The sequence below is a fragment of the Staurois parvus genome, unplaced genomic scaffold (genome assembly GCF_062004578.1).
Source record: "Staurois parvus isolate SC_StPar_1 unplaced genomic scaffold, SC_StPar_1.0 ptg000089l, whole genome shotgun sequence".
NCBI classification, from domain to species: Eukaryota; Metazoa; Chordata; class Amphibia; order Anura; family Ranidae; genus Staurois; species Staurois parvus.
Genome location: NW_028317885.1, coordinates 3,811,822 through 3,835,409, shown reverse-complemented (window position 1 = coordinate 3,835,409; position 23,588 = coordinate 3,811,822). Strand labels below are relative to the sequence as shown.

The following is a 23,588-nucleotide window of genomic DNA, read 5'->3' as shown; positions in this document are numbered from 1 at the left end:
TGTATTCCCAGGTAGGTGGATCAGTGCACTAGCACTGTTAGCTGTTACTCTTCTATCCCACTAATGTACATCAGTTCTTTACAAACTGAACACCAGAGCCCACATAAAGGAGACTAACCTGTGGATTAAGTCATTGTGCTTCCTCCAGTGCCTGACACCCATCACTAGAAAGGGTGAACTATCTCCTAAGGAAGATGTTTGTGCTATCGACAGCTGTCAGGTACTGATTTAATCACAAACTACAGAAACCCCCAGGTCCTTCATTTAAATGTCAAATATTGCCTAACACTAACCAGCACTTGCCAGTGCTACACATGAACATTTTAGAAATCTACCTTAAAATTGTTTTTTTTTTCCAATTCCCTTTTACCTGGTTTGCTGGGTTATGCTTACTAAGCAAGCTCACACATCTAGCATATCCACTGCACCCTGTAGTGATTCATTGCTCCACTGCTGTCACCCAATTCTGCATCACCATCTTGCTCCCTGAACTCATTATTAGCCGTCTGTCTCTTAGGGCTCATTCACACATGCTTTGATCTCTGAAGAGCAATCCATGTTTGGTGAGCTCATCAGAGAGCATTTGATAGGCTGTGAGGAGGTATTGTATTGCCTCCTCTCCACCTGCTTTAACTCTGTGACCTCTACACTACTGTGCTGCAACCGCATGCATTGCAGAGCAGCCCCTCAACTGCTAGTATGAAGGATCCCTTACTGGTTCTTGCAGGGAAGGGGGGGGGGTTCTGGCTGCAAGAAGTAGGAAGAGACTGCTGATCCATTACTCTTTAAATAATTACTGCTGACCCAGAGCCTCCTGGGATGTGTGGCCAGGAGGCCTCAGGAGCTTGAGGGGGGGGGGGGGGGGCTACGTCATTCTCTACATAAAGGTAAAATACCTTCTGAGTGTATCATCACCTCCAGCCCCCTCTAATATTTATTTACCTGAGCCCCCTCTCGATCCAGCGATGTCCTGCAGAGCCTCAGTCCTCCAGGGATTCTCTCTTCTAATTGGCTGAGGCAGCAGCAAGAGCCATTGGCTCTCGCTGCTATCATTAACAGCCAGCGAGCCAATCAGGAAAGTGAGGGGTCAGGGCCGAGCCACGGCTCTGTGTGTGACTACAAGGAAGAATGTCACCAGCACACCGAGGATCACAAATATGGGTCCAAATGTTTTAATAAATGATCACATAGTTACAGCAAGGCAACCTTTTGGAGTCTCGCAGGACCCCTTCATCAGGCATGTGACACCAAACTCCAGGCAAGCAGTTGAAATACATATACAGTATAGGAACTCATATGTAAACAAAAGGTGCAGCACTATGGAATCCTAGATAAATGAATAAAATAAAAATTGGTTTTAAACCAGTATCTCGTTTTGCATAAATTATTGTGAACAACACATCATAGTGCAAAATACATTAAAGTTCAGAAATTAAAGTCCACAAAATATATGTCACTATATCGTGACTAATTCAGAGATAATCATGAGTGCCCAGTCCACAATATCCCAGTGGGTTGAGTGTTGAGAGGATCATGAGGATCCCTATTGACAAATAAACGTGGTGATATCCAAAATCGATATAAGACTGCGCACTCACCAGATGCGCAATCAATATGCGCATGTAAGAGATAACCCCTCTTAAGGTATGGATCCAGGAAACCCTCTGGAATGTGGTCTGGTCTATTATCGTACTTTGCTCACCCAGCTCACGTTTCATGCAACCGCACGTATTCATAAGGGTATGCACGAAAATCTACCTGAACAACATGGGAGAAGTCAAAGATCACCGGGCACAGTGTCACCTCTTCATACTCGATTTAAATCACTAATTAACGTACTACCGTGTGACAATCACATGCATTGCATTGCAATAAATCAGGTGGTGAGGAGGCAACATATCGCCTCCTCACCACCTGCCAAACACCCTTGGATCGGTTTGTGCCTGCTGCACTTGTGAATGAGCCCTTAGTTGCATCCAGCAGCGGCACCCTTATTGCTTGTTCACACGTAAAGTTGGGTGGTGGTAAAACCCTGTCATTGAGTCACAGTTTTACCGCCCCCAATCCCTACCCTCTTTAGCTGCTGAGGAAGAAGCCAAAGGTGTTCACATGTCACAGCAGGAATTAACCCCCCTGTTGCTATTGGTGGGTACTATCGCCTCCCAATCATGACCTATTCCAGTAAATGGGGCCATTCTGCAAGCATCCTGCACCTGGATGCTTCTGGGGGGTCCAAGGGGTTAAAGCAGTTGGTGAGAAAGCAACACACCACTGCCCATCTAACCCCTTGTTTTCTGTACTGCGCAATGTTGCAGGGCACTTGCAGAGCAGCCTCATTCACTTGAATGGGTAATGCTGGGTAGGTGCTACACCCACCAACCATGACAGGGTATAGAAGTCAGCACTACAGAAGAGATATCAGCTTATGCAGCTCTTGCTCCCTACTACAGCTCCAACTTTGCAAATAGTCCCTCTGCACTGCACTCTGATGCTGTGGATGGCGGGTCGGCAAGCCCTGACCATGATCTGCCAGTCACCTGGCCGAGATCTACTGGTAGATCATGATCTACTGGTTGCTGACCCCTGTGCTAGTTGCATTGAAAAATACATTTGATGATTTTTGTAAATATACACATCATTGCATTAATTAATGTTTTCTTTCTACCTTGAGTTTGACTTTAAATATTTTGGTTGAAATGTAGGGTGACTTTGTAAACCCTACACTCCTTTTTTGGTAGTATTAAAGTAGAACTTTAGGAATTATCTTTATTGCTATTGGTTCAGCTTGGCACAACGTAACTATCTATATCTTATATCTGGAGGGCCACTGGGGATGCTGAAATCCACCTTCCAGGTTGAACAACCTTTTCCTTTGAACACTGAACATGGAAAGGTCACTCAGTTAGCATCAACTCCATTCAAAGAACACCTTGAATTTTTTTCAGTGAATACAAGGAATTCTCTAATTGGGTGGAGTGGAGAGGAGGGGCAGATGGCATCACAATCTACCCTATTCCAATCAAAGAAAGCTTTGCATTCATTAAAAAAAATACAAGGCGTTCTCTGAATTGTGGTCATGCTGAGTAAGCAAACCCCTCTGCTCAGTGTGCAAAGCAGAAGCTGATTGAGCAGTACCAAGAAGATTGCAGCTATCACCATATGCAATGTGGTCTACTACAATGGTTGCCAGTATCTCCACCAACCCTGGGGATATAAGATATGGATAATCACATTGTGCCAAGCTGAACAATAAAGATGATGTCATGGTCTAGCCTGCAGTTTCCTTTTTGCGAAATTCTTACCTCCTTGCTCCAGTGGTTTTGTTAGACCCGTGACTCCATTCATGTTCTGCCGGCTTCTGTGTTCACCTATGGACATTGCCTACTCTACTGTGGATTTATATCCCTTTACGCATCTATCACTTCCCTGCCCACCTCCCAGCATGCTTCCTTATATATAGACATTCTTAGTGCAGCCCGCATTGCCTGGGCAACTTCCTAGTTTCTCTGTGCTCCTGGTTTGTCTTATATTACTTGTACTCTGTGCCTTATTACCCATGTACCAACCCTGACTTTGTCTAGTGTTTTCCCTTACCTGCCCTGACTTTGGATTGTTTCCTGGATCTTCTTCTGTCTCCTGGCATCTGTACTCTGCATGTGCGAGTGGTCTTGTCAGCTGGGCGTACCAGGTTCCAGTTTGCTACAAGTCCATACTCACCATCAGGAGCCCTGGTGAAGAAGCAGGCTAGTGATGCTGCACCCTGGGGAACCCTGAGTTGGCTTTCTACAAGGGCTCGCTATCATAGAAACCTGACAGATAGCATATAGGTGGGAGGCTGTTCAGTGCCTAATTTCTCCTGTCTCTGCAGCTTGGCCATTTGACCGCACCAATTTATTTTGGTGGGTTTATGAAAACTAAAACATAGAATGGAGCTGTTGATCTAGCTTGTCAGGCTTCATTTTCTCTTTTCCAGTGAAAAATAGAGATATCTGATTGGTTTCTGGGACAACAGCCATATTATTTGGTTTGCTACAATTTCCATAATTCTGCCTCCCTGTAGTGCCACACAAGTCTCCTGAACTAAGACTTCATATATAAAAACTGCTTTACAAATATAGGAAAAATTCCCAACATAATAGATTGCCACATTATAAAAGAATGAGAACAGATAACCTTTACTACTGAATCATATGCATGAGTAACAGTATATCCTATTAACTGCACTCATCATATTATTATAGCAGAGCCTAATTAAAAGAGCATTAGCAATCGTAGGTGCCATGATGGGTAATTAAGGCCGGTATCAGTCGACCATCCACTGTGTAGGAGCCATTTAGATAGGCCATTTCCTTGACAAGGAAGATTAGCTCTCTACTTCATTCTTGTACAATGAAAGGTAACTTTCCCGGAGAGGAACCTTTACCACAGTCTATTGCTCCCATCACTGTACTGTGTAAGAAAATATTTTGTGCTTAAATGTGAATCATGCCCTTCTCTCCATTTGTAATGTATGATATGCAGGACACAAACAGCCCATTAACTTGTCTCAACTTACAATTTGTGACAGATGAAGGATATTATCAAAAATGAAATTTAAAATCACATTAAAGATTGAATTGAATGGCTAGAATAAAAATGGACCTTTTATATGGTATGTTTATGGTGAATGGATAATAATTTAAAATATGCTATTATTACATCATAAAACCAATTCAGGTATATAGAAGATATGAATCTGAATATATATCAGCCTGCCCTTATTTTCTTTGGGCCAAACTAGAATCTCTGTTGAATTTGTATTGTGATCTATTTTCTGGTTGGAGAAACTTCTCTTCACTTCCTGCCTGTTTAGAAGGTGAAAGACAGAACAAGAAGTGTTGTGAAATAGCAACAACAGAAACACATATCTTTTTTTTAAGCTCAATATGGTGTAGCGCAACTCTACACTCACTTTATTAGGTACACCTGTTCAGTTGCTTGGTAACACAAATTGCTAATCAGCCAATGACATGGCAGAAACTCAGTGAATTTAGGCATCTAGACGTGGTGAAGATTACTTGCTGAAGTTCAAGCTGAGCATCAGAATGGGAAATAAAGAGGATTTAAGTGGCTTTGAATATGGCATGGTTGTTGGTGCCAGACTAGCTGGTCTGAGTATTTCAAAAACTGCTGATCTACTGGGATTTTCATGTAAAACCATCTCTAGGGTTTACAGAGAATGGTCTGAAAAAGAGAAAATATCCAGTGAGCAGCAGTTGTGTGGACAAAAATGCATTGTTGATGTTAGAGGTCAGAGGAGAATACCATCTCTGAACGCACAACACGTTGAACCTTGAAGCAGATTGGCTACAGCAGCAGAAGACCACATCCTGTGCCACTTTTGTCAGCTAAGAACATGAAACAGAGGCTTCAATTTGCACAGGCTCGCTAAAATTGGACAATTGAAGATTGGAAAAATGTTGCCAGGTCTGATGAGTCGTGATTTCAGCTGCAACATTCAAATAATAGGGTTAGAATTTGGCGTAAACAACATGACAGCATGGATTTATCCTGCCTTGTATCAATGGTTCAGGCTGGTGGTGGTATAAAGGTGTGGGGCTTATTTTCTTGGCACACTTTATGCCTCTTAGTACCAATTGAGCATCGTTTAAATGTCACAGCCTACATGAGTATTGTTGCTGACCATGTCCATCCCTTTATGACTACAGGGTACCCATCTTCTGATGGCTACTTCCAGCAGGATAATGCACCATGTCACAAAGCTCAATTCATCTCAAACTGATTTCATGAATATGACAATGAGTTCACTGTACTCCAATGGCCTCCACAGTCCCCAGACCTCAATCCAATAGAGCACCTTTGGGATGTGGTGGAATAGGAGATTTGCGTCATGAATATGCAGCCGACAAGCCTGCAACAACTGCGTGATGCTATTGTGTCAATATGGACCAAAATCTCTGAGGAATGTTTCCAACACCTTGTTGAATCTATGCCATGAAGAATTAAGGCAGTTTTGAAGACGAAAGGGGGTCCAACCCGGTACTAGCAAGGTGTACCTAATAAAATGGCCGGAGAGTGTAGGATTTGTAATGGTGCAGTGGGGTATGACTGTTTGCTTTGCAATGGAAGTAGCACATTTGAATGGAATTTTCCACAGAACCTAACGAATGAGGTGAAGCTCTACTGACTTACATCATCCAATCATATGCAAGCAAAAAAAAACTGTTTTTTTTTTTATTTGTCTTACTTTGCAAAGTGAAACTTACTAAGCTGTGGAGCAATTTCCCTTACAAAGTGAAACTTCCCTTGCAAAGTAAGCAGTCTAATTTCCCTTAGTAAATCAACCCGAGTGTGTGTAAGATATATATCTCTTTTTCAACCCTTGTCAATTTTTATTATTACCAAAAAGATACTCTGTACTCTGCAATACTCTATTATGATGATGATTATTATTATTACACAATTTATTTCCAATTACTCACTTTTGTAATTTAAATTCACAGAGGAATTCCAGAGATTGGAACAAGAAAGACTGGCCCTGGAAGCTGCAATTAAAGACAGTGAATTTCAAGATGGGAATAGCAAATTCCGCCGATTCTTCAGTAAATCCTCCAAGTTAAATCTCACATCTCACCCTTCTAAAAAAGGTAACCTTTGTTCCCATTGTTTTCCACTGTCTTACCCTTGCTGATTGGAGTCAGCACACCACTAGAAAAGTAACATTGCAAAAACTTGAAGTTTAAGGTTTTTTTTCTCCCTTAACAAATTTCTGCAAAGTTATTCCATTTTCTGTACAATTTGCAAAATGGTTCCGCCAAAAGAAGAATATATGACTTCATCTAAATTAAAATTAGGGCCCAAAGAAATAGCCGTGTAATTTATATACATTGCAAGTATTTCTACTTATAACTATTTATGTTATGTTCAGCTGTCAAAGTAGCTCCCCCTAAATAATAGCGTGCTTTTGCAAAAGCAATATTTGCATTTGGCTTGGAGGGAGTTTACATTTATTGCATTGTAAGCAGTCTGGCTTCCTTCTTATGTATTCACAAGTGAAATGATTGCAGGAAAATATATAAATTAGCAGAGATGTGATATATGCTTTACGTAGAAAAAAAACCTATTGAATATTGCTATTAAAGAGTGATTTTTTTTTGCTAATGGCAGCAGTACTTTGTGATTCTCAAACTCAGCATATTAGCTCTTTACTCTCATGGTAAACTTTGATTATCTGTTAATGTTGATAGGCTTATTCATTAAAGTGAACCCTTAAAGTGGACTAATTTAAACATTTGTTTTTTTCATGTTCATCACTGGTTTTTGTGCAGTCCTAAAGTGAGACTGTTAGCAGGCTGTGCGCATTCAAGTATTCAGATATTCATAACAGCAGTTGCCAAGTTTTAAAACATGCCTGCACTGATCTCTGTAGCTTCAGGTACTTTGGATTGATGCATCAAAGAAGTTCAGAGCAGGAGCACTGATGTAATTCTTCCAGCAGTTCACCTAACCCTGTTTTACTTATGAACAAAGGTATGTGATCATCATGTCACCTTGTGACAGATGATTCGGGCACTTGGGCACTGCCCGAGGGCCCAGGGTAAGTAGGGGGCCCCATGAGATGCCCCTGGTACCTTTCATAGGCTTTTTTGGGTGTGGTTTGAGTGTGGGTGAGGACACAGGGGCTCCATGATTGCCTATTGCCTGGGGGCCCCATGAGTTGTCAGTCCGCCCCTACATTCAGGCACTCGGGCACTGCCCAAGGGCCCAGGGTCAGTAGGGGGCCCCATGAGATGCCCCTGGTACCTTTCATAGGCTTTTTTGGGTGTGGGTTGAGTGTGGGCAAGGACACAGGGGCCCCATGATCCCCTATTGCCTGGGACCCCATGAGTTGTCAGTCTGCCCCTGGTGACAGGTCACACAGAACCTGGGTGCAGCAGTCAGGTGCATTGCATTCTTCTACCTTTAAGGGTACGTTCAGCTTGTAGGGTGGTTGGGTTATACCAACTATGCCATATTGTGGGTGGGACCTACCATGCCCATGCACTAGGGGTATCTTGCCCAAAGGCATGCTCATCAATGCCCAGCACTAGGTGAAATGCAGTTACGTGTGCAGTTATCATTAAGGCAAACTCCTGATTTAGAGTGAACACTGCATGTAGAATGAAGCTGAGTTCCTGAAAAATTGTTGTCACATAGCTCCATGCACAGTGACTATTATGTGTTCCATTCAGAGTGCTAGGTAGAGCTGCACCACCTCCACCAGCCCGTGTACTTCTGTTACTTCATTCCCAGTAACAGAATGGGATCCCGCCAGACACATAGCATGGAACTCATGTGTGTCCTTCATTAACGCTTCCCCTTCCATACCATGCAGTTAGGCTGAGGACCTCCATAACACTAGTCTGCTCCTGATTGCTATGGGAGGGAGGCATTAGGGAGGGAGCCTAAATAGCAACTCTCTCCCTACCAGAGGACACATCACCTTACCCAGGTACCACGCTTTGGCTGGTTTCTTGGTGTCTTGAACATAACTAACTAATAAATGGCCAAGAAAAACCTTCAGGTGACAGTTAATTTAGACAGTCCATTGATGGTGGCATAGTCCATGGTTGGTGGCATAGTCAATAGATGGTAGCATCCTGGGATCTTGGTACAGAGGGAAGATGACTTGGACTTTTCTTGGAAACGGGAGCAACAGCAGAGCACAGGAACTCTTAGAGGGCTCTCCATGGGTAAAGTTGGAATCTCGGACCTCAGCCTTCCCTCAATTTATATCACCGGTGGGCCGGATGATGCTCCAAAAAGTCAGCACAACAGGAGCAGTGAGATCAACCCAGTCTGGGGCAGTTCCTAAATCACTAAGCAGTTTCGACGTGCCTAAAAGCTTTTCATGAAAAATGAAAGGGTGAACTAACACGAAATATCCTGGCCACCCATGACCTATGGCCATGATGCTCCAGTGTAGTGGCTCAAACACTATACAATGCAATACATAGCACCTGATTTAATATCCATCATAATGCATAAATAGGCAAGCACTCATTGGTCAGTGCAGCCAGGTGACCCTGCTGACCAATGAGAATCACATCTGAGGCTTTGTCTTCTAGTATGGTATCCTAGAAGAAATCACCACTTCTCATTGGTCATACTCTGGGGCTGTTTTATGAGACCGCTACAATGGCAGCATGGGGAATCATGGCTATGTGCAGCATGGTGTAGAGATGTGACCGGATATTTAGAGCTAGTTCACCTTTTCATTTTTCATTTTTCACGAAAAGATGAACTTACCCTTTTAAGGATGAACTTTTTTTACCTACCAGTGACACATTGTGAAATTAGAGACTATCATTGGAATTTCAGCAAAAACAAGATCAGTCTTTTTGCTGTGAAAAACACTTTGATGCATTTGTTGCTATATCTAAATGTGCATATCTGTATCACGTAATCAAGCCCCATAATTTTGACTCCTCTCCACTGTGGGGCTGTGATGCTGTTGTGCACATTTAGAAGATATGAAGGCCAGGGGCGGACTGACAACTCATGGAGCCCCCGGGCAATAGGGGATCATGGGGCCCCTGTGTCCTTGCCCAAACTCAAAACAGCCTATGAAAAAGGTACCAGGGGCATCTCATGGGGCCCCCTACTGACCCTGGGCCCTCGGGCAGTGCCTGAATTTCCAAATGGTCAGTCCGCCCCTGTTGAAGACAGAGATTTGACAGGGTAGGCCTCAGGTGTATTCTGCCCTGATTTTTAGGCCAAAAGGTCAGATTCATAAGAAAAGCAAAGTAGAGGGGGATCAATTGTTCACAGGTAAGCATTTACAGTTATAAAAATGTATTCCTGAATATTCAGATTCTTGCATTGCATTAGTCCAACTGCGATTGCTTGCAGTTAAAGTGGTCATAAAGGCTTGGGTTTTTTTTTCTTTAAAATAACAAACATGTCATACTTACCTGCTCTATGCAGTGGTTTTGAACAGCTCCAATTCTCCGTCTCGAGTTCCCTGCCAACGTTCCTGGCCTCTCCCCCCTCCTGAGTGCCCCCCCAGAAAACTGCTTGCTCTGGGGGCACTTGTGCATGATTGCTCCCGAGCCGCCTATGTGTGTCTATGGGAGACACGGAACGTGGCTCAGTCCTGCCCCCCACTCCCTCCTCACTGGCTGTGATTGACAGCAGCAGGGGCCAATGGCTCCCACTGCCTTGTCTCAGCCACTGAAGAGAGAAAGAGACCTGGGAGAGCTTCTGTTCTCATGCACATCACTAGATCGGGATCTGTCTCGGGTAACTATAAGTGGGGGTCTACTGGTGTAGCTGCATACTAAAGGTTTTTACCTTCATGCATAGAATACTGAAGGTAAAAACCTTCAGCCTTTAATAGCACGTTAAGCCCAAAAACCTTTATCCCAAAAGGGGGGACAAAACTGTTGCTATTTAACAAATCAAAAAATGTTAGCTGGCGTTCAGCTTTAATTTATTAGTCAAGTCCATCTAAACTTCCTAGTGCACCTAACACTACCTCAGACTGACAATGCTACTGTCGAGGTGTCCATGTTGCTCTTCCAGTGAAGTGGAGACACCTTAAGTGTCACAAGGTAAAAATAAAGGTCATTTTTTTTTGTTTGTTTTTGGCTTTTTACAGCTTTAATCTGTGCAGTGCCATCAGCACCATGGACAGTGCACACAAAAAACAGATTCTTACCACTCAATTTTTGCTGGTATTTGAATGAAATCAATTATATGCTTCTGTGAGGTCTTACTTCTTTTTTTGTATACTTGACTATGCACAAATATTTGAATAAGAATGATGAATCGTTCAAACAGCATGCCGAAATGTATCCAACATAACTGCTTCATTTGTCATTTATTAGGCTGCATTCACTCAAGCCTGCATGGTAGAACACAACGCTTTACCGTACAGACTAGTGCAGTGCTGGCTGCGGCAGGGAACTGTGCGATGTGTGATTCAACACGTGACACCTACTTTATGATTGTTTTATGTTACCATTTGCATAGCAGAACTTTAAGTGATTGTAAAGCCTATTTTTAGGTAAAGTAAAACAGATGTTATACTTACCTGCTCTGTGCAATAGTACTGCACAGAGTGGTTCCTTACCTCCTCTTCTGAGTCCTTCACTGGCCCTCTCTGCTCCTCCGAGTGCCCCCATAGCAAGCCATGTTCTATGGGGGCACCCATGCAGGTGCGTTCCTGAGCTGGACTGTGTGTGTCCATAGACACACACAGCTTGGCTCAGCCACGCCCCCTGCTCCCTCTTCTCAAGATTTGACTGATATAAGCAGGAGTCAATGGCTACCACTGCTGCCTGAGTCTCCTCTGAGACTAGTTGGATGGAAGAGTCCTGCAGCTGGGCACGGCACTGGATCAAGAGAGAACTCAGGTAAGTGGGGGGAAAGGGGTACACAACAAGCGGTAAAACATTTTGTACATTAATGCAGGGAATGCATTAAGGTAAACAACGTTTTAACTTTAGAATCACTTTAAAACCAATATTTTAAAAATGCTTATTACCTTTTTTTGGATGCTCTTTTCTTGAAACTCCAGTATTGTACAATCCTTCTAGTTCTCGTTATTTATTAGGGGGCTGGGTAACTTTGTTTTTCATCACTTAAGCCAGCCATAGATGGATTGCATCTTGGCCGGTTCAGCAGGGACTGACTGAGATACGATCCATCCACAAGCAGGCTACTTGTACCCAAGTCGATCCATCGATCAACTTGGGTATAACCAGCATGTCAGATTTTTAGAATGTTATTGTTGACAGCACTATAACTAGTAGCAATAACCACTGTGTTCTCCCGGTAGGAACGGCTCCACGCTGCTCCCCCCACCACCACCACCACCACCACCGGAAGAACACAATAGCTCTGTAGGAGGCATTCCCTCATCAATACCTACTGTGTTGATGGGGGAATCAAGTATTTTTCTTTTCTGCAACCCATGGTTGCAGGAAAGAAAATTGCATAATCTATGGCATGCCTTAACCTTTCTGTACTGTCCTGACAGATCGCATTATCAGTTGTAAACTAGATTTGAACACATATCTCCTAACAAAGGGTTAAAGATTTAGAAGCTGGTCTTCTTGCATTGTATGTTAATTATTATTATTATTATTATACAGTATTTATATAGCGCCAATAGTTTGCTCAGCGCTGTACATTATAATGGGAGACAATACATGAGACAGTACAGTAACAATACAATACAAGGTTAATGAGAGGAAACTCAACCTGTCCTTAGGACAGACTCACTCTAACATAATATTTGAAGCCGTACATAAAACCTTCTACTGAGAAACATCTAAAAAAAGGTAAAATATATTTTTTTAAAAATGAAATCATTTAGGCATACTGCATGAATGGGAATATATAACATTTAGTGGAGTTTTCCCAAATGTGATGATTGCAAAAGTGGAAATACACTTTATGAAAAACAAGCCTAGCTCAATGATTCTTCTGTGAAGATAATATACACTATGTACAGTTTTCATGGCAACAAGCCATTTAATCAATTTATCAAATGCCCTGTTTCAGAATCAAGTCACGTACCATGAAAACAATGACATGTTTTGTATTTGATGTCATTTTATTCCTTACTAAACTGATTTTAATACCAGATGCACGCAATGAATGTGTGATTGCCAGTGCTGACAGGGTCATTGATTTAGATACACTGCCACACTTTGATTACAGAAGCGCTACAGTTATCTTGTCAAAAACTATTTATTCTCTGAAAAATAGCAACAATCAGACAAATTCTGATACACATCAGTGAAATGTGATTGTCTGATATTCAAGCAATGCCTTTCCAATTCAAACTCTTTGATATTCCCTAATTGTGTCTCTCTTTTTGGAATATAATAATTACATAATGTGTGAAGTATTGCAGTAATGCAAATCGAATTACACTAATTACAGCAAATAACTGAATTTGATATACAGTATTTTATATGATTATCTTTATTCTGTTCCTTGGGAAAATTGCCAAAAATGCAACAATGCATTTAATACTTACAAATTCTGCTTCATATAAGATACTGTAAGTCAGGTCATCTAAATAATAAAGCATTTCATTCTTATTCATAAGCAGATGATTCCTACGGGAAGCGTATTTGGAATTGTTAAATAACCAATTAGTACTGGAATCTATTTTACTTGCCGCGGACGCTGATTTACTGCAAATATTAGAATTCCTCTAGTACAGGATGTTTCACAGTTGGTTTGGTACAAGATATCTTTCCCCCTGAGAATAAAATCCAAAGTCTGATTGGTCACTTTGTTTTGGGATGGATGTTGAGGAGCACCCAGTATAAAAGCTCATGACACAAAACAGTTTCAGTCCAAATTTTTATTTGACAAAGAGCATCAAGAGAATCCTATGCGTTTCAGGGGAAACTCCTCCCCCTTCATTGGGGCTGAAGTAGTGTATCTGAATAGGACTAACAGTAAGTTCGATTAGGATACCTGTGATTTAAGCCATCCATAGGTGGATCGAATCTCAGCCGGTTCAGCAGGGACTGGCTGAGATTTGATCTATATATGGGCAGGCTGGTTGTATTGAAGTTGAGCCATCAATCAACTTCAGTACAACCAGCTTGTCAGATTTTTTTTGCTATAGCTGCCATCAGTGACCATTGTGTTCTGCCAGCAAAGATGGCTCCCCACCATGAGAACACAATAAAAAAGTGGGAAGGAATCCCCTTTCAACATTGATATGTTCATGGGGAAGCAAGCCATTTTTTTTCCTACAACCCGTGGTTGCAGGAAATTAAATCGTCGCATCATCTATGGCTTGCCTTAGGCTTGATCTAATAAAGCTGACAGCTCAGCCCATTAGTCCAATTCCAATCTACTACTTCAGCCCTGGTGAAGGGGGAGGCATTTCCCCTGAAATGGGTTGTCTTCTCATGATATTCTTTTTCAAATAAAATTTTGGACTGAAACTTTTAATCATGGATTTTTATACTGGGCACTCCTCAACACCCATCCCAAAGCATTACTATCTACTGCAGGTCCTCTTTTGAGACTATTAGAGTGATAGCAGGGCAGGACCAGAACTAGGTCCTTTTCTACATGGCACAGCCACTGTTTGCCACCCCCTTTGGAGGAAGACCCAGTCTGGGTCAAACCCAAAAACACCAATGTGTCATTTCTATTAATCCAGTGCTCTCACTCACATGCACCAGCTGAATGGTAACTCTTGATATGACCACACCTTTTGTTCCAGTTTTTTTCTCTATTTTTTTTAATAGCTCCCATGATAAATTTAGAGTGTTGGGCTCCTACCTTTATAGCAGTGATGGTCAACATACTTGATGTATTGGGCCTCAAATGCAGCCCCTGGCATCGCCAAACAGCAGCATATATTTTTCAGTGAATGTATTGTTACACAAAATGGTCAGAGGCTGTAAACAAGCAACAGAAGATTATCAGAGAGTACAAAAATGCTATAGGAGTTGTTGGAGACTGGAGATACATTACATGGGACTGCTAGAGATTACAGCTATTACAGCCCTATTACAAGTCAATGTTTTCACATTTTAGCTCCTTACAGCCCCTTTAAAAATTACTTATGCCACATATGATATTTCTCTAAATATTATAAATGATCAGAGCAAACAAACATTAAAACAGAAAATTATAAAAGACATAAACCAAATAATGTACCTACAAGAAGCAAGCCCAAAGAGTATTTTCTTTATTGGCTTGAGTAAGCTTTAATAACTTGAGCTCAGGAAAATTTTACCCCTTTCATGATCAAGCCATTTTTTGCTATTTAGCACTGTGGAGGGAGAAGAATCTAAGAGCTCGTTCCCATTGTACAGAGCCCTGTGTTGTTTGTCAACACAGGCCTCTGGGCTGTGATTGGATACAGTCATTCAGCAGGTCCCAGCCATAAATCATAGACTGGGACCTACTGACAAAATCATGCTGTGTATATTAGTAGTATTTTGAACTAGATATGCTTTATAGTGTATAGCTCTGACAACACAGAAAACAGTGTACCAAGATGATTTACAAAGATGAATCCCAATAAAAATGGAGAGCAAAAATATATATCTGCCTATTGCAACAAGCTAGATTGGTTGATAGGATGAAATTTGATTGGGTGCTCTGATTCATTTTTACTAAGGGCATTTTTGCTCCAATTTTTGAAAATCAACTGCTTAACAGTCCATATGATACTTTTAGGAGTTATAAAGGCCTGTGTTGGTAGACCTCTCTCCCTATACAAGTCTATGGGAATACAAAGCAGTTTGGAGCAAGTCATATGCAGGCCAACTTCAAGTCAGATGCACCTGTAATTAATTCTGATTGACCTCAGAAGCGTCTCAAACTGATGGTAAAAGCACACCTTATTTGTCTATTGAAGCCTGTCGAAGTGAGCCCTATGTATGAATTATTAACATAAGGTCATACATTTTGGTGATGGTAGAATATGAAATGACAGTGTTGAGTCTGTCTGTTGGAAAAGGGTCATTCAATCACTGTCCAAGATGTCTCAGAGATAAGTGTTGAATTGTATAAGCAGAAAATGTTGGCATTATAAATTCATTTGATTGATGACTGATTGGCGGATTGCAGTTAAGATTCTTGGTCAATGAGCTCAGGATTGCATGACACAGCGCACACTTTAATACAGGCAAAATAGTTTTTATTCAATCGCTAATGGATCTATAAAACATAATGTATAATGGAACCATGAAATTTTACAACAATACAAATATAAAATTCAATTTGGAAATGTAAGAGTTGATAATAAAGCCCTGCAAAATTTCAAGTACATACACTATTGCTTGTTTTATTAATATAATAGAATTATAAATAAAACGAATTGATAATTTTTTTTACACTCTATTGTAAGAAGATAAAAATGTTACCAATAGATACATCTCAAATCTTTGAAAGTATGATCACCCCTTCCATTACACTCTGTTGTGCAATGCTGAAGATGTCAAGCGCTACTAATCTCCACTCTTAGCATCCTTATGACAGGCCATCTATCACTGTAATTGCTGTCTGAGCCACCAAGTCACAAGGAACTGATGCTGCAGCATAAAAGTCATGTGTTCCCCTGAAAGTGTGGTGAAATATTGCTCCACTTTTTCTGAAAGCCATACACGGAAAGAAACTCTTAAACTGTAATGTGTAATACGCATCACAGTTTTAAAAAATATACAGGTTGATTGCAAGAAATAAAGAAAATTAGGCTTTTCTATTTGCAGGTATAGATAATGTATAAATAGGCAGAAGCAGTAGTAAGCTGTTATGTAGGGTTCGTAGCATTTTTTAGATGCAATGATTGATTTGCTGGTATAAACATAAAATACAGTATATACTGTATATTAATTATGATCATGTAAGCTTACTAACAAATTAACATGACATTAAGGGTGCTTGTACTAGCTTCTAAAAAAGAGAAATTGGGGTGCAGTTAAGATTGTCATTATTTCAGATCTGCATCCTCTCCCATCTAGTGGTGAGACCGACATATTTTATCCAACTTTCAAACTTAGGAGAGGGGTTCAGGTGGAAACATTTATAAATCCTCTAGTGCAGCCATTTTCAATCAGCTTCTGGCAAAACGCTGAAGAGTTTTCCCAAATTTCCCAAAAATTGCCAGTAAGCATTACAACCTTGGGCACCATGTGGGCCAGTCAATTGATGGCATCATCAGTTGATAAAGAGGACGCTGCACCCCTGCACAGCAATCTTGTTTGCCCCTTCACTGCCCCTCTTCATTAGCAATGGGGTCATGTTAGCTACGTGAGGAAGAGAAATGCAAGAATACTAGTCAGTTCCAATGTGCAAAGGTGTATTGTATTTCTTTTGTAAGAACAAATCAGCTCTAATGTTGGGTGTCCTACGTGTGATTTTAGAATGGGGTCCCTCAAGATTGTGCATATTTTAAAGGCTGCCTTGACTGAAAAAAGTATAAAACAACACTGCTCCAGACATTGCTTGGGGTTCATTGAGCTGTGGCTGATTAACCTCCATGGCGGTATTCCCGAGTGTAGCTTGGGGTAAAGTTTCAGTACCACAAGCGGTAACCCCGAGCTACACTCGGGCTTACCATGCGGCGCTGCTCCAGTATCTGTTCTTCTCTTACCTTGTCCTGCGCTCCCGCAATGTCTCTCCTGCAGTGTCCCCTGTAATCTCCTCCGGTGGATGCCGGCATCTGTCTTCTGGGTTTGTCCCCTGCGATGTCGGGACGTACGGGGGACGGAACGGCAGGAAATTTGAAAATGACAAAAAGTGACATTCACTAAATTCATTAAAATCACATAGTATAACATTACTGTATCAAACCATTTCACATACATTTTGTCCTGAGTGCTTTGTCCTGTGCCCTGCCTACAATTTTAGTGTTCTTTCTGCCTGGAAACTGAGAAACGTCCATGGCGTCCAAGGCGTCCAAAAAGCGTCCCTTTAGGTCAAAATCGGTTTTAGACCAGCTAGAGAACAGCGATAGTAAATCAGAACTACTAGCAGAATTGAGTGATAATGATTCGTGAGGAAATTCGTCATCAGACACTGAAAACTATTTTGCGACTTTGCTCAGTGATGTGCGAACTTGGCGCTATATTTCAAATTTCAGTGTTTTTGGTTTGATTATATTAGTGAATTAAATTTATTATTATATTATTATTTTTTATGATTATTTATTAAGTTATAATTTATGATTTCGTGTTTCAAATTGTAACATACTGGGGATGTTTACTAGACTCTTGTTTGGACAGATTTCAGTGAGTTATTCCTAAAAATTACAGGCCTACAATAAAAAAAATACGTATTTCCATGCAAAAAAATTTACCGCTTTGAGCACAGAAATATGGACATAATCAGACCGCTAGGGAGGTTAACCTTCAACTTGATGATACCTCAATAGTTCCAGGGCCAACACCACTTGGTAAAGCCAGCAGCACGACACCAATTCATTTTTTTTAACTGCCTATAAAATTGGCATTTAGATAACCACTGTAAGGACTTTATTCTTCCCACTAACCACCAATTTAAGGAGCATTTTTTGCACTATTCCAGAATATTTGGTTTAACAGGGGTTCCACCGAGACCTAAGGGATTTTCAAGGGTTTCTCAGGGTAAAACAGTTGAGAAATGTAGCTCTAAAGTTTGATTAAAGTTGAACTTCACCTATAACAACTTGATAAAAAATAATGTTCTGTAGCCGCTTTCCCACCACCCTATAGTAGATATACTCCTACAGGGTGGCAGGGCTGCACAAAATCACATATATATACGTGATTTGAATTTCCAGGCAAGGGATGCGCACGTGCACCGCCCTACCCGCACTGCTATTGGTGGCTAGGGATGTCAGTCACCGGGTCCCAGCTAGAGAGTTCCTGCTGGCACCTGGCAAATCATCAGGGAAAGCTGACAGGGGAGAGACTTCTGTGTAAATGACACACATCTCTCTCCTGCCAGCAAGGACATGCTGCTTTGTATTTCTCTGCACAGCAGAGAAATACAAAGCAGCATGTCTGCCTAGTAAAGCACACACAGCACAAAATGTAAAACAGCACACAGTTAACCCTTTGATCGCCCAGATGTTAACCCCTTCCTGCCCAGTGTCATTAGTACAGTGTCAGTGCTTCTTATTAGTACTGATCACTGTATTAGTTTCATTGTGATGTCAGTGGCAGTTAGCCAGTCCCCCCCCCCCCAGTGTTAGAATGCCCACTGCAGTCCTGCTATCAGTCACTGATCGCCGCCATTACTAGTATAAAAAAGAACATTCCAGTATATATACCGCCATTTGTTAATGCCATAACTTTCATGTAAACCAATTAATTCACATGTATTGGGATTTTTTTTTTAGCAAAGACATGGAGCAAAATACATTTTGGCCTAAATTTATGAAGAAATTTGATTTTTTACATTTTTTTATTGGATATATTTTGTAGCAAAAAGTCAAAAATATTGGGTTTTTTTTTTTAATTGTCAGTCTTTTGTTTATAGCTCAAAAAATAAAAAATGCAGAGGTGATCAAATACCACCAAAAAAAATCTCTATTTGTGGAGAAAAAAGGACATCAATTTCATTTATGTACAGCGTTGCATAACCACACAAATGTCACTTAAAATAACCCAGTGCTGAATCACAAAAAATGGCCTGGTCAGGAAGGGTGATAAATCCCCTGGAGGGCAAGTGGTTAACAAGGAACATACAGTACATTCCACATTCATAATTATGCTACCAAAACAAGCTTATGCTGTAAAAAAAACTCCAGCATTGTTCCTGTTACTTCTTGCTGGAAGCTGCTATTTTGCTGAAGCCCAGAGCCCCTGAGCAGCAGCAAATCTTTAGGCTGTTAACTGTGTGCTGTCTTACATTATGTGCTGTGTGTGTTTCACTAGGGAGACATGCTACTTTGTATTTCTCTGCTGTGCAGAGAAATACAAAGCAGCATGTCCTTGCTGGCAGGAGAGAGACCTGTGTCGTTTGCACAGAAGTCTCTCCCTCGTCAGCTTTCCCCAACAATTGCTGGATGCCAGCAGGGACTCTCCAGCCGGGACCCGGTGATTGACATCCCTAGCCACCAATGGCAGTGCAGGTAGGGCGGTGCGCATGCACGTCCCCTACCCAGAAATGCAAATCACATATGTGATTTTGCGCAGCCCTGCTGGCTTTACCAAGTGATTTTTTTTATTTTTTGTATTGGATATATTTTGTAGCAAAAAGTCAAAAATATTGTTTGGTTTTTTTTTCAAAATTGTTGGTCTATTGTTCAGTGCTAAAAAAATAAAAATGCAGAGGTGATCAAATACCACCGAAAGAAAGCTCTATTTGTGGAGAAAAAAGGACATAAATGTTATTCATGTACAGCATTGCATGAGCACACAATTTTCAGTTAAAATAATGCAGTGCCTAATCCCAAAAAATGGCCTGGTCAGGAAGGGGGTAAATCCTGTGGAGGGCAAGTGGTTAACAAGGAGCATACAGTACATTCCACATTAATAATTATGCTTCCAAAACTAGTTTATGCTGTGAAAAGCCTCCAACATTTTTCCTGTTTCTTCTTGCTGGAAGCTGCTATTTTGCTGAAGCCCAGAGCCCCTGAGCAGTAATAAATCTTTAGGTTGTCAGCAGAGTGGCCGCTATATTTTCGACACGGTGCCAAAAAATAGAGAGCATTTGAGCATGTGCAGAGCAGGATGAGAAAGTGTTTTGCTGGATTTTATACAGTATAGGCACTTATATTAAATGTTTTACATAGCAGGATTGAATTTTCTGACTAAAGTTCCGCTTTAAATAACTGTTCATTCACAATCTTGAGACTAAGACAATACAGTGTGAGAACCAAGGGCTGGCTGGCATAACAAAAGTGACAATAACATTATCTTTTTACTTTCTAGAGAGTGCTGTAATGTGCAAAATGTAGTATATCTGTTACTTCAGTGTTTTGTACATTTTGGCTTTCCGCAAGATAAAAGGCGAACTTTGTCATCTTCATTTGGTTGTGTGATGGCTCATCCATTTTTTATTCTGAGTTAAATGTCACAGAACGGACTGGACAAAAAGAATGCTCTGAAAGTGATGTGCTGCCACTGATTGTCTGATGAGCTGTGCAGGTCCCTGTAAGTGAAATATAGGAGACATTTTGCCAACAGTGGGTGACATGCTGAAAGACAGACACAATTATAAAACACATGCAGCTACTGCAGACTGATACCATTAAATAATGTGTGCTGTAAATGTCCGTCTACTAAATAATTGAAAGTGACATTTCCTAAACTTTGCAAGGTTCTCATCCCAATATGCACCTGTATGTGTAATGTTACAGTCAACTGAATCTTTTACCTGAACTGTCACATAAGTGCTTGGTCAGAAATACACAGAAAAGAACATTAAACACAGTAACTTCCTCTATATCCACCAGTCAATTTCAGTGTAATTACATCAGATCAGTAAAGATTCCTTTTTTTTAATGGTCACTGTGGATATGTACACGTTAATCATGTTAATCCTTACCTTAAAGCAGAGCTCCACCTGATTTTTAAACTTTTTCTCAATGTATGTATTCATGGTGGAGAAGGATCTGGGAGTTCTGGTAGATCACAAGCTTAATAATGGCATGCAATGCCAAGCTGCGGTTTCTAAAGCGAGCAAAATCCTCTCTTGTATTAAAAGAGGTATAGACTCCAGAGAGAGAGATATCATATTACCCCGGTACAAATCATTAGTAAGACCTCATCTGGAATATGCAGTTCAGTTTTGGGCACCAATTCACAAAAAGAACATTGGGGAACTGGAGAAAGTGCAGAGAAGGGCAACCAAACTGAAAAGAGGCATGGAGGAGCTCAGCTATGAGGAAAGATTAGAGGAACTGAATTTATTCTCTCTTGAGAAGAGGAGATTAAGTGAGGATATGATTTCTATGTATAATTATATCAGTGGTTCATGTAGTGAACTCGGTGTAGAGTTATTCACCCTGAGGTCATCACAGAGGACAAGGGGGCACTCTTTACATCAGGAGGAAAAGAAATGTAATCTCCAAACACGGAAAGGTTTCTTCACAGTAAGAGCTGTGAAAATGTGGAATAGACTCCCTCAAGAGTTGATTCTGGCCAGCTCAGTGGATTGCTTTAAAAAAGGCCTGGATTGTTTCTTAGATACACATAATATAACTGGATACTAACATTTATAGGTAAATTGATTCAGGGAATATCCGATTGCCTCTCGGGGGATCAGGAAGGAATTTTTTCCCTGCAGGAGCAAATTGGATCATGTTTGCTGTTTTTTTTTCCTTCCTCTGAATCAACTGTGGGTATAGAATTATCACTTTTTTTTTTTTTAATGGTTGAACTGGATGGACTTTTGTCTTTTGTCAGCCAGACTAACTATGTAACTATGGTGCCCCAAAAATGTTTGGCAGGTTTTTTTTTTCTCTCCAAAGTTTACATATCTTTAATTGGCATTGTAAATGAACTTCCGTTATATCTGTTTGCGGCGCGGTACGTCATATCCGCCCATCCATTGTTTCCTGGGATCGATGAGTCACCAATCCCAGGAATCAATGAGCATCCCCCCTTGTAGCATCGCAGTATTTCCAAACCAGAAAAGACGCAATGCCAGGTGGAGACCAGCAACGTTTTTAAATAGGGAAATCGTTCCCTTTGATTACAGTGCTGTTGTAGCATCGGCGGAGGAAGGACAGGTTGCCATAAGAACGGGGTGGGAACGTACGCCTTTGCCGTCATTGTTACGGCAACCTGTTCTAAACAAATTGCACCATGCAGTGTCCTTATTGCGCAGGTGCGAGATCGAGAGGTGCATGCTTGCTGTGACAGCGTGAGGAAAGTGCTGCCAATAACCGGCAACTGTATTTACATTGTGATCTGCTGTGTCATTGGACACAGCTGATCACATGGTAAAAGGCCGCTGTGATCGTACTTTTACCTAATCACCGGAAGCGCCGGGTGCACGCCACTGGGGGCGCATTCTGGGAGGATGCCCTCCCAGAACTGGACAACCTCGCTGTAGCTGTCTTTCAGCTATAGCATGGTTGGGAAGTGATTAAAGAAGATCTATCTTATTATAATTTTTTACAGTTCTGTCCTTTATGGAACATGAAGTACTAACCCTAGTTTTGAGGTCCAACCTGCCCCCCCCCCCCCATCCTGCTGCTGCCAATCTGACAACAGTTAGGAAGGAGATGGGTGATTCATAGCTGCAGCTTGTCAGGGCTGTGAGCACTTTGCCAAGACAAGCAATGGCAAGCTGAATGCAGAGGCTAACACGCTGTACCCCCCTCTATCTACATTCCTCTTGCTCTTGCTTGGCTCAGTAAAGTGCTCACAGCCATGGCAAGCTGCAGCTATGAAATGGCCGTCTCCTTAATAGCTGTTGTTGGATCGAACATGGCAGGAGGAGAGGGGGCAGGTTGGATCTCATAACTAAGGTTTGAAAGCACTTAGAATCATGGGACAAAGTACTACATGTATTTTCTCTCATAGAGGGCAGAACTTTAAAGCAGAGCTGAAGTCCCACTGTATAAAAAAGCAAGCAGGCAGGTTTTTATCGCAGAAGAAGGCCACATCCCGCATGGGCCAATGAAGGCGTCAGAAGACCAGCACACAGGAGAAGATGCCGGCACCAGCAAGGGACCATTGGAAAGGTAAGTACCAAGCCCTTTTAGTTCTGCTATAGAGAACACTTGTACAGAGATAGATATGGGGAACTCTTTATTAAAATGGCTGTCTCTGGCTTCATTTGGGCCTTTTCACACTAATCAGTTTTTCAGTTAAAAAAAGCAGAAGAAAAATGTATGAAAAATGCATCAATTTAAATCCTATGGAATTCTTCACACCGGTTAGTTGTGTTTCACTTCTAAAAGTCCTGCTTGCAGCATTATGATGCATGTTTGGTGCATGTTAAAAAACAAATGTCAAAAACACACCTCCCATTGAAATGAATGAAAAAGCATAAAAATGCATTATGCATTTTCTTTGGTCACATGTCCAAATTTCACAGGTGCATACTGGGTAATAGGCACCCAGGAAACACAGCAAAAGAAAAATATAAGCATTTTTACCAGGTTTTTTCAATGGAGC

The 23,588-nt window shown here is 41.3% G+C and overlaps 1 protein-coding gene across 3 annotated transcripts in view; it reads left to right on the top strand.

The window, feature by feature from the left end:
* SLC12A1 (solute carrier family 12 member 1) overlaps positions 1 to 23,588 on the top strand; it is a 168,569-nt gene that overhangs the window by 125,733 nt on the left and 19,248 nt on the right. For all 3 annotated transcript variants that reach the window (XM_089670337.1, XM_089670336.1, XM_089670338.1), the window contains exon 20: positions 6,504 to 6,647. In XM_089670337.1, coding sequence (XP_089526463.1) covers positions 6,504 to 6,647 — 144 coding nt within the window. The remainder of the gene's footprint in view (positions 1 to 6,503; positions 6,648 to 23,588) is intronic.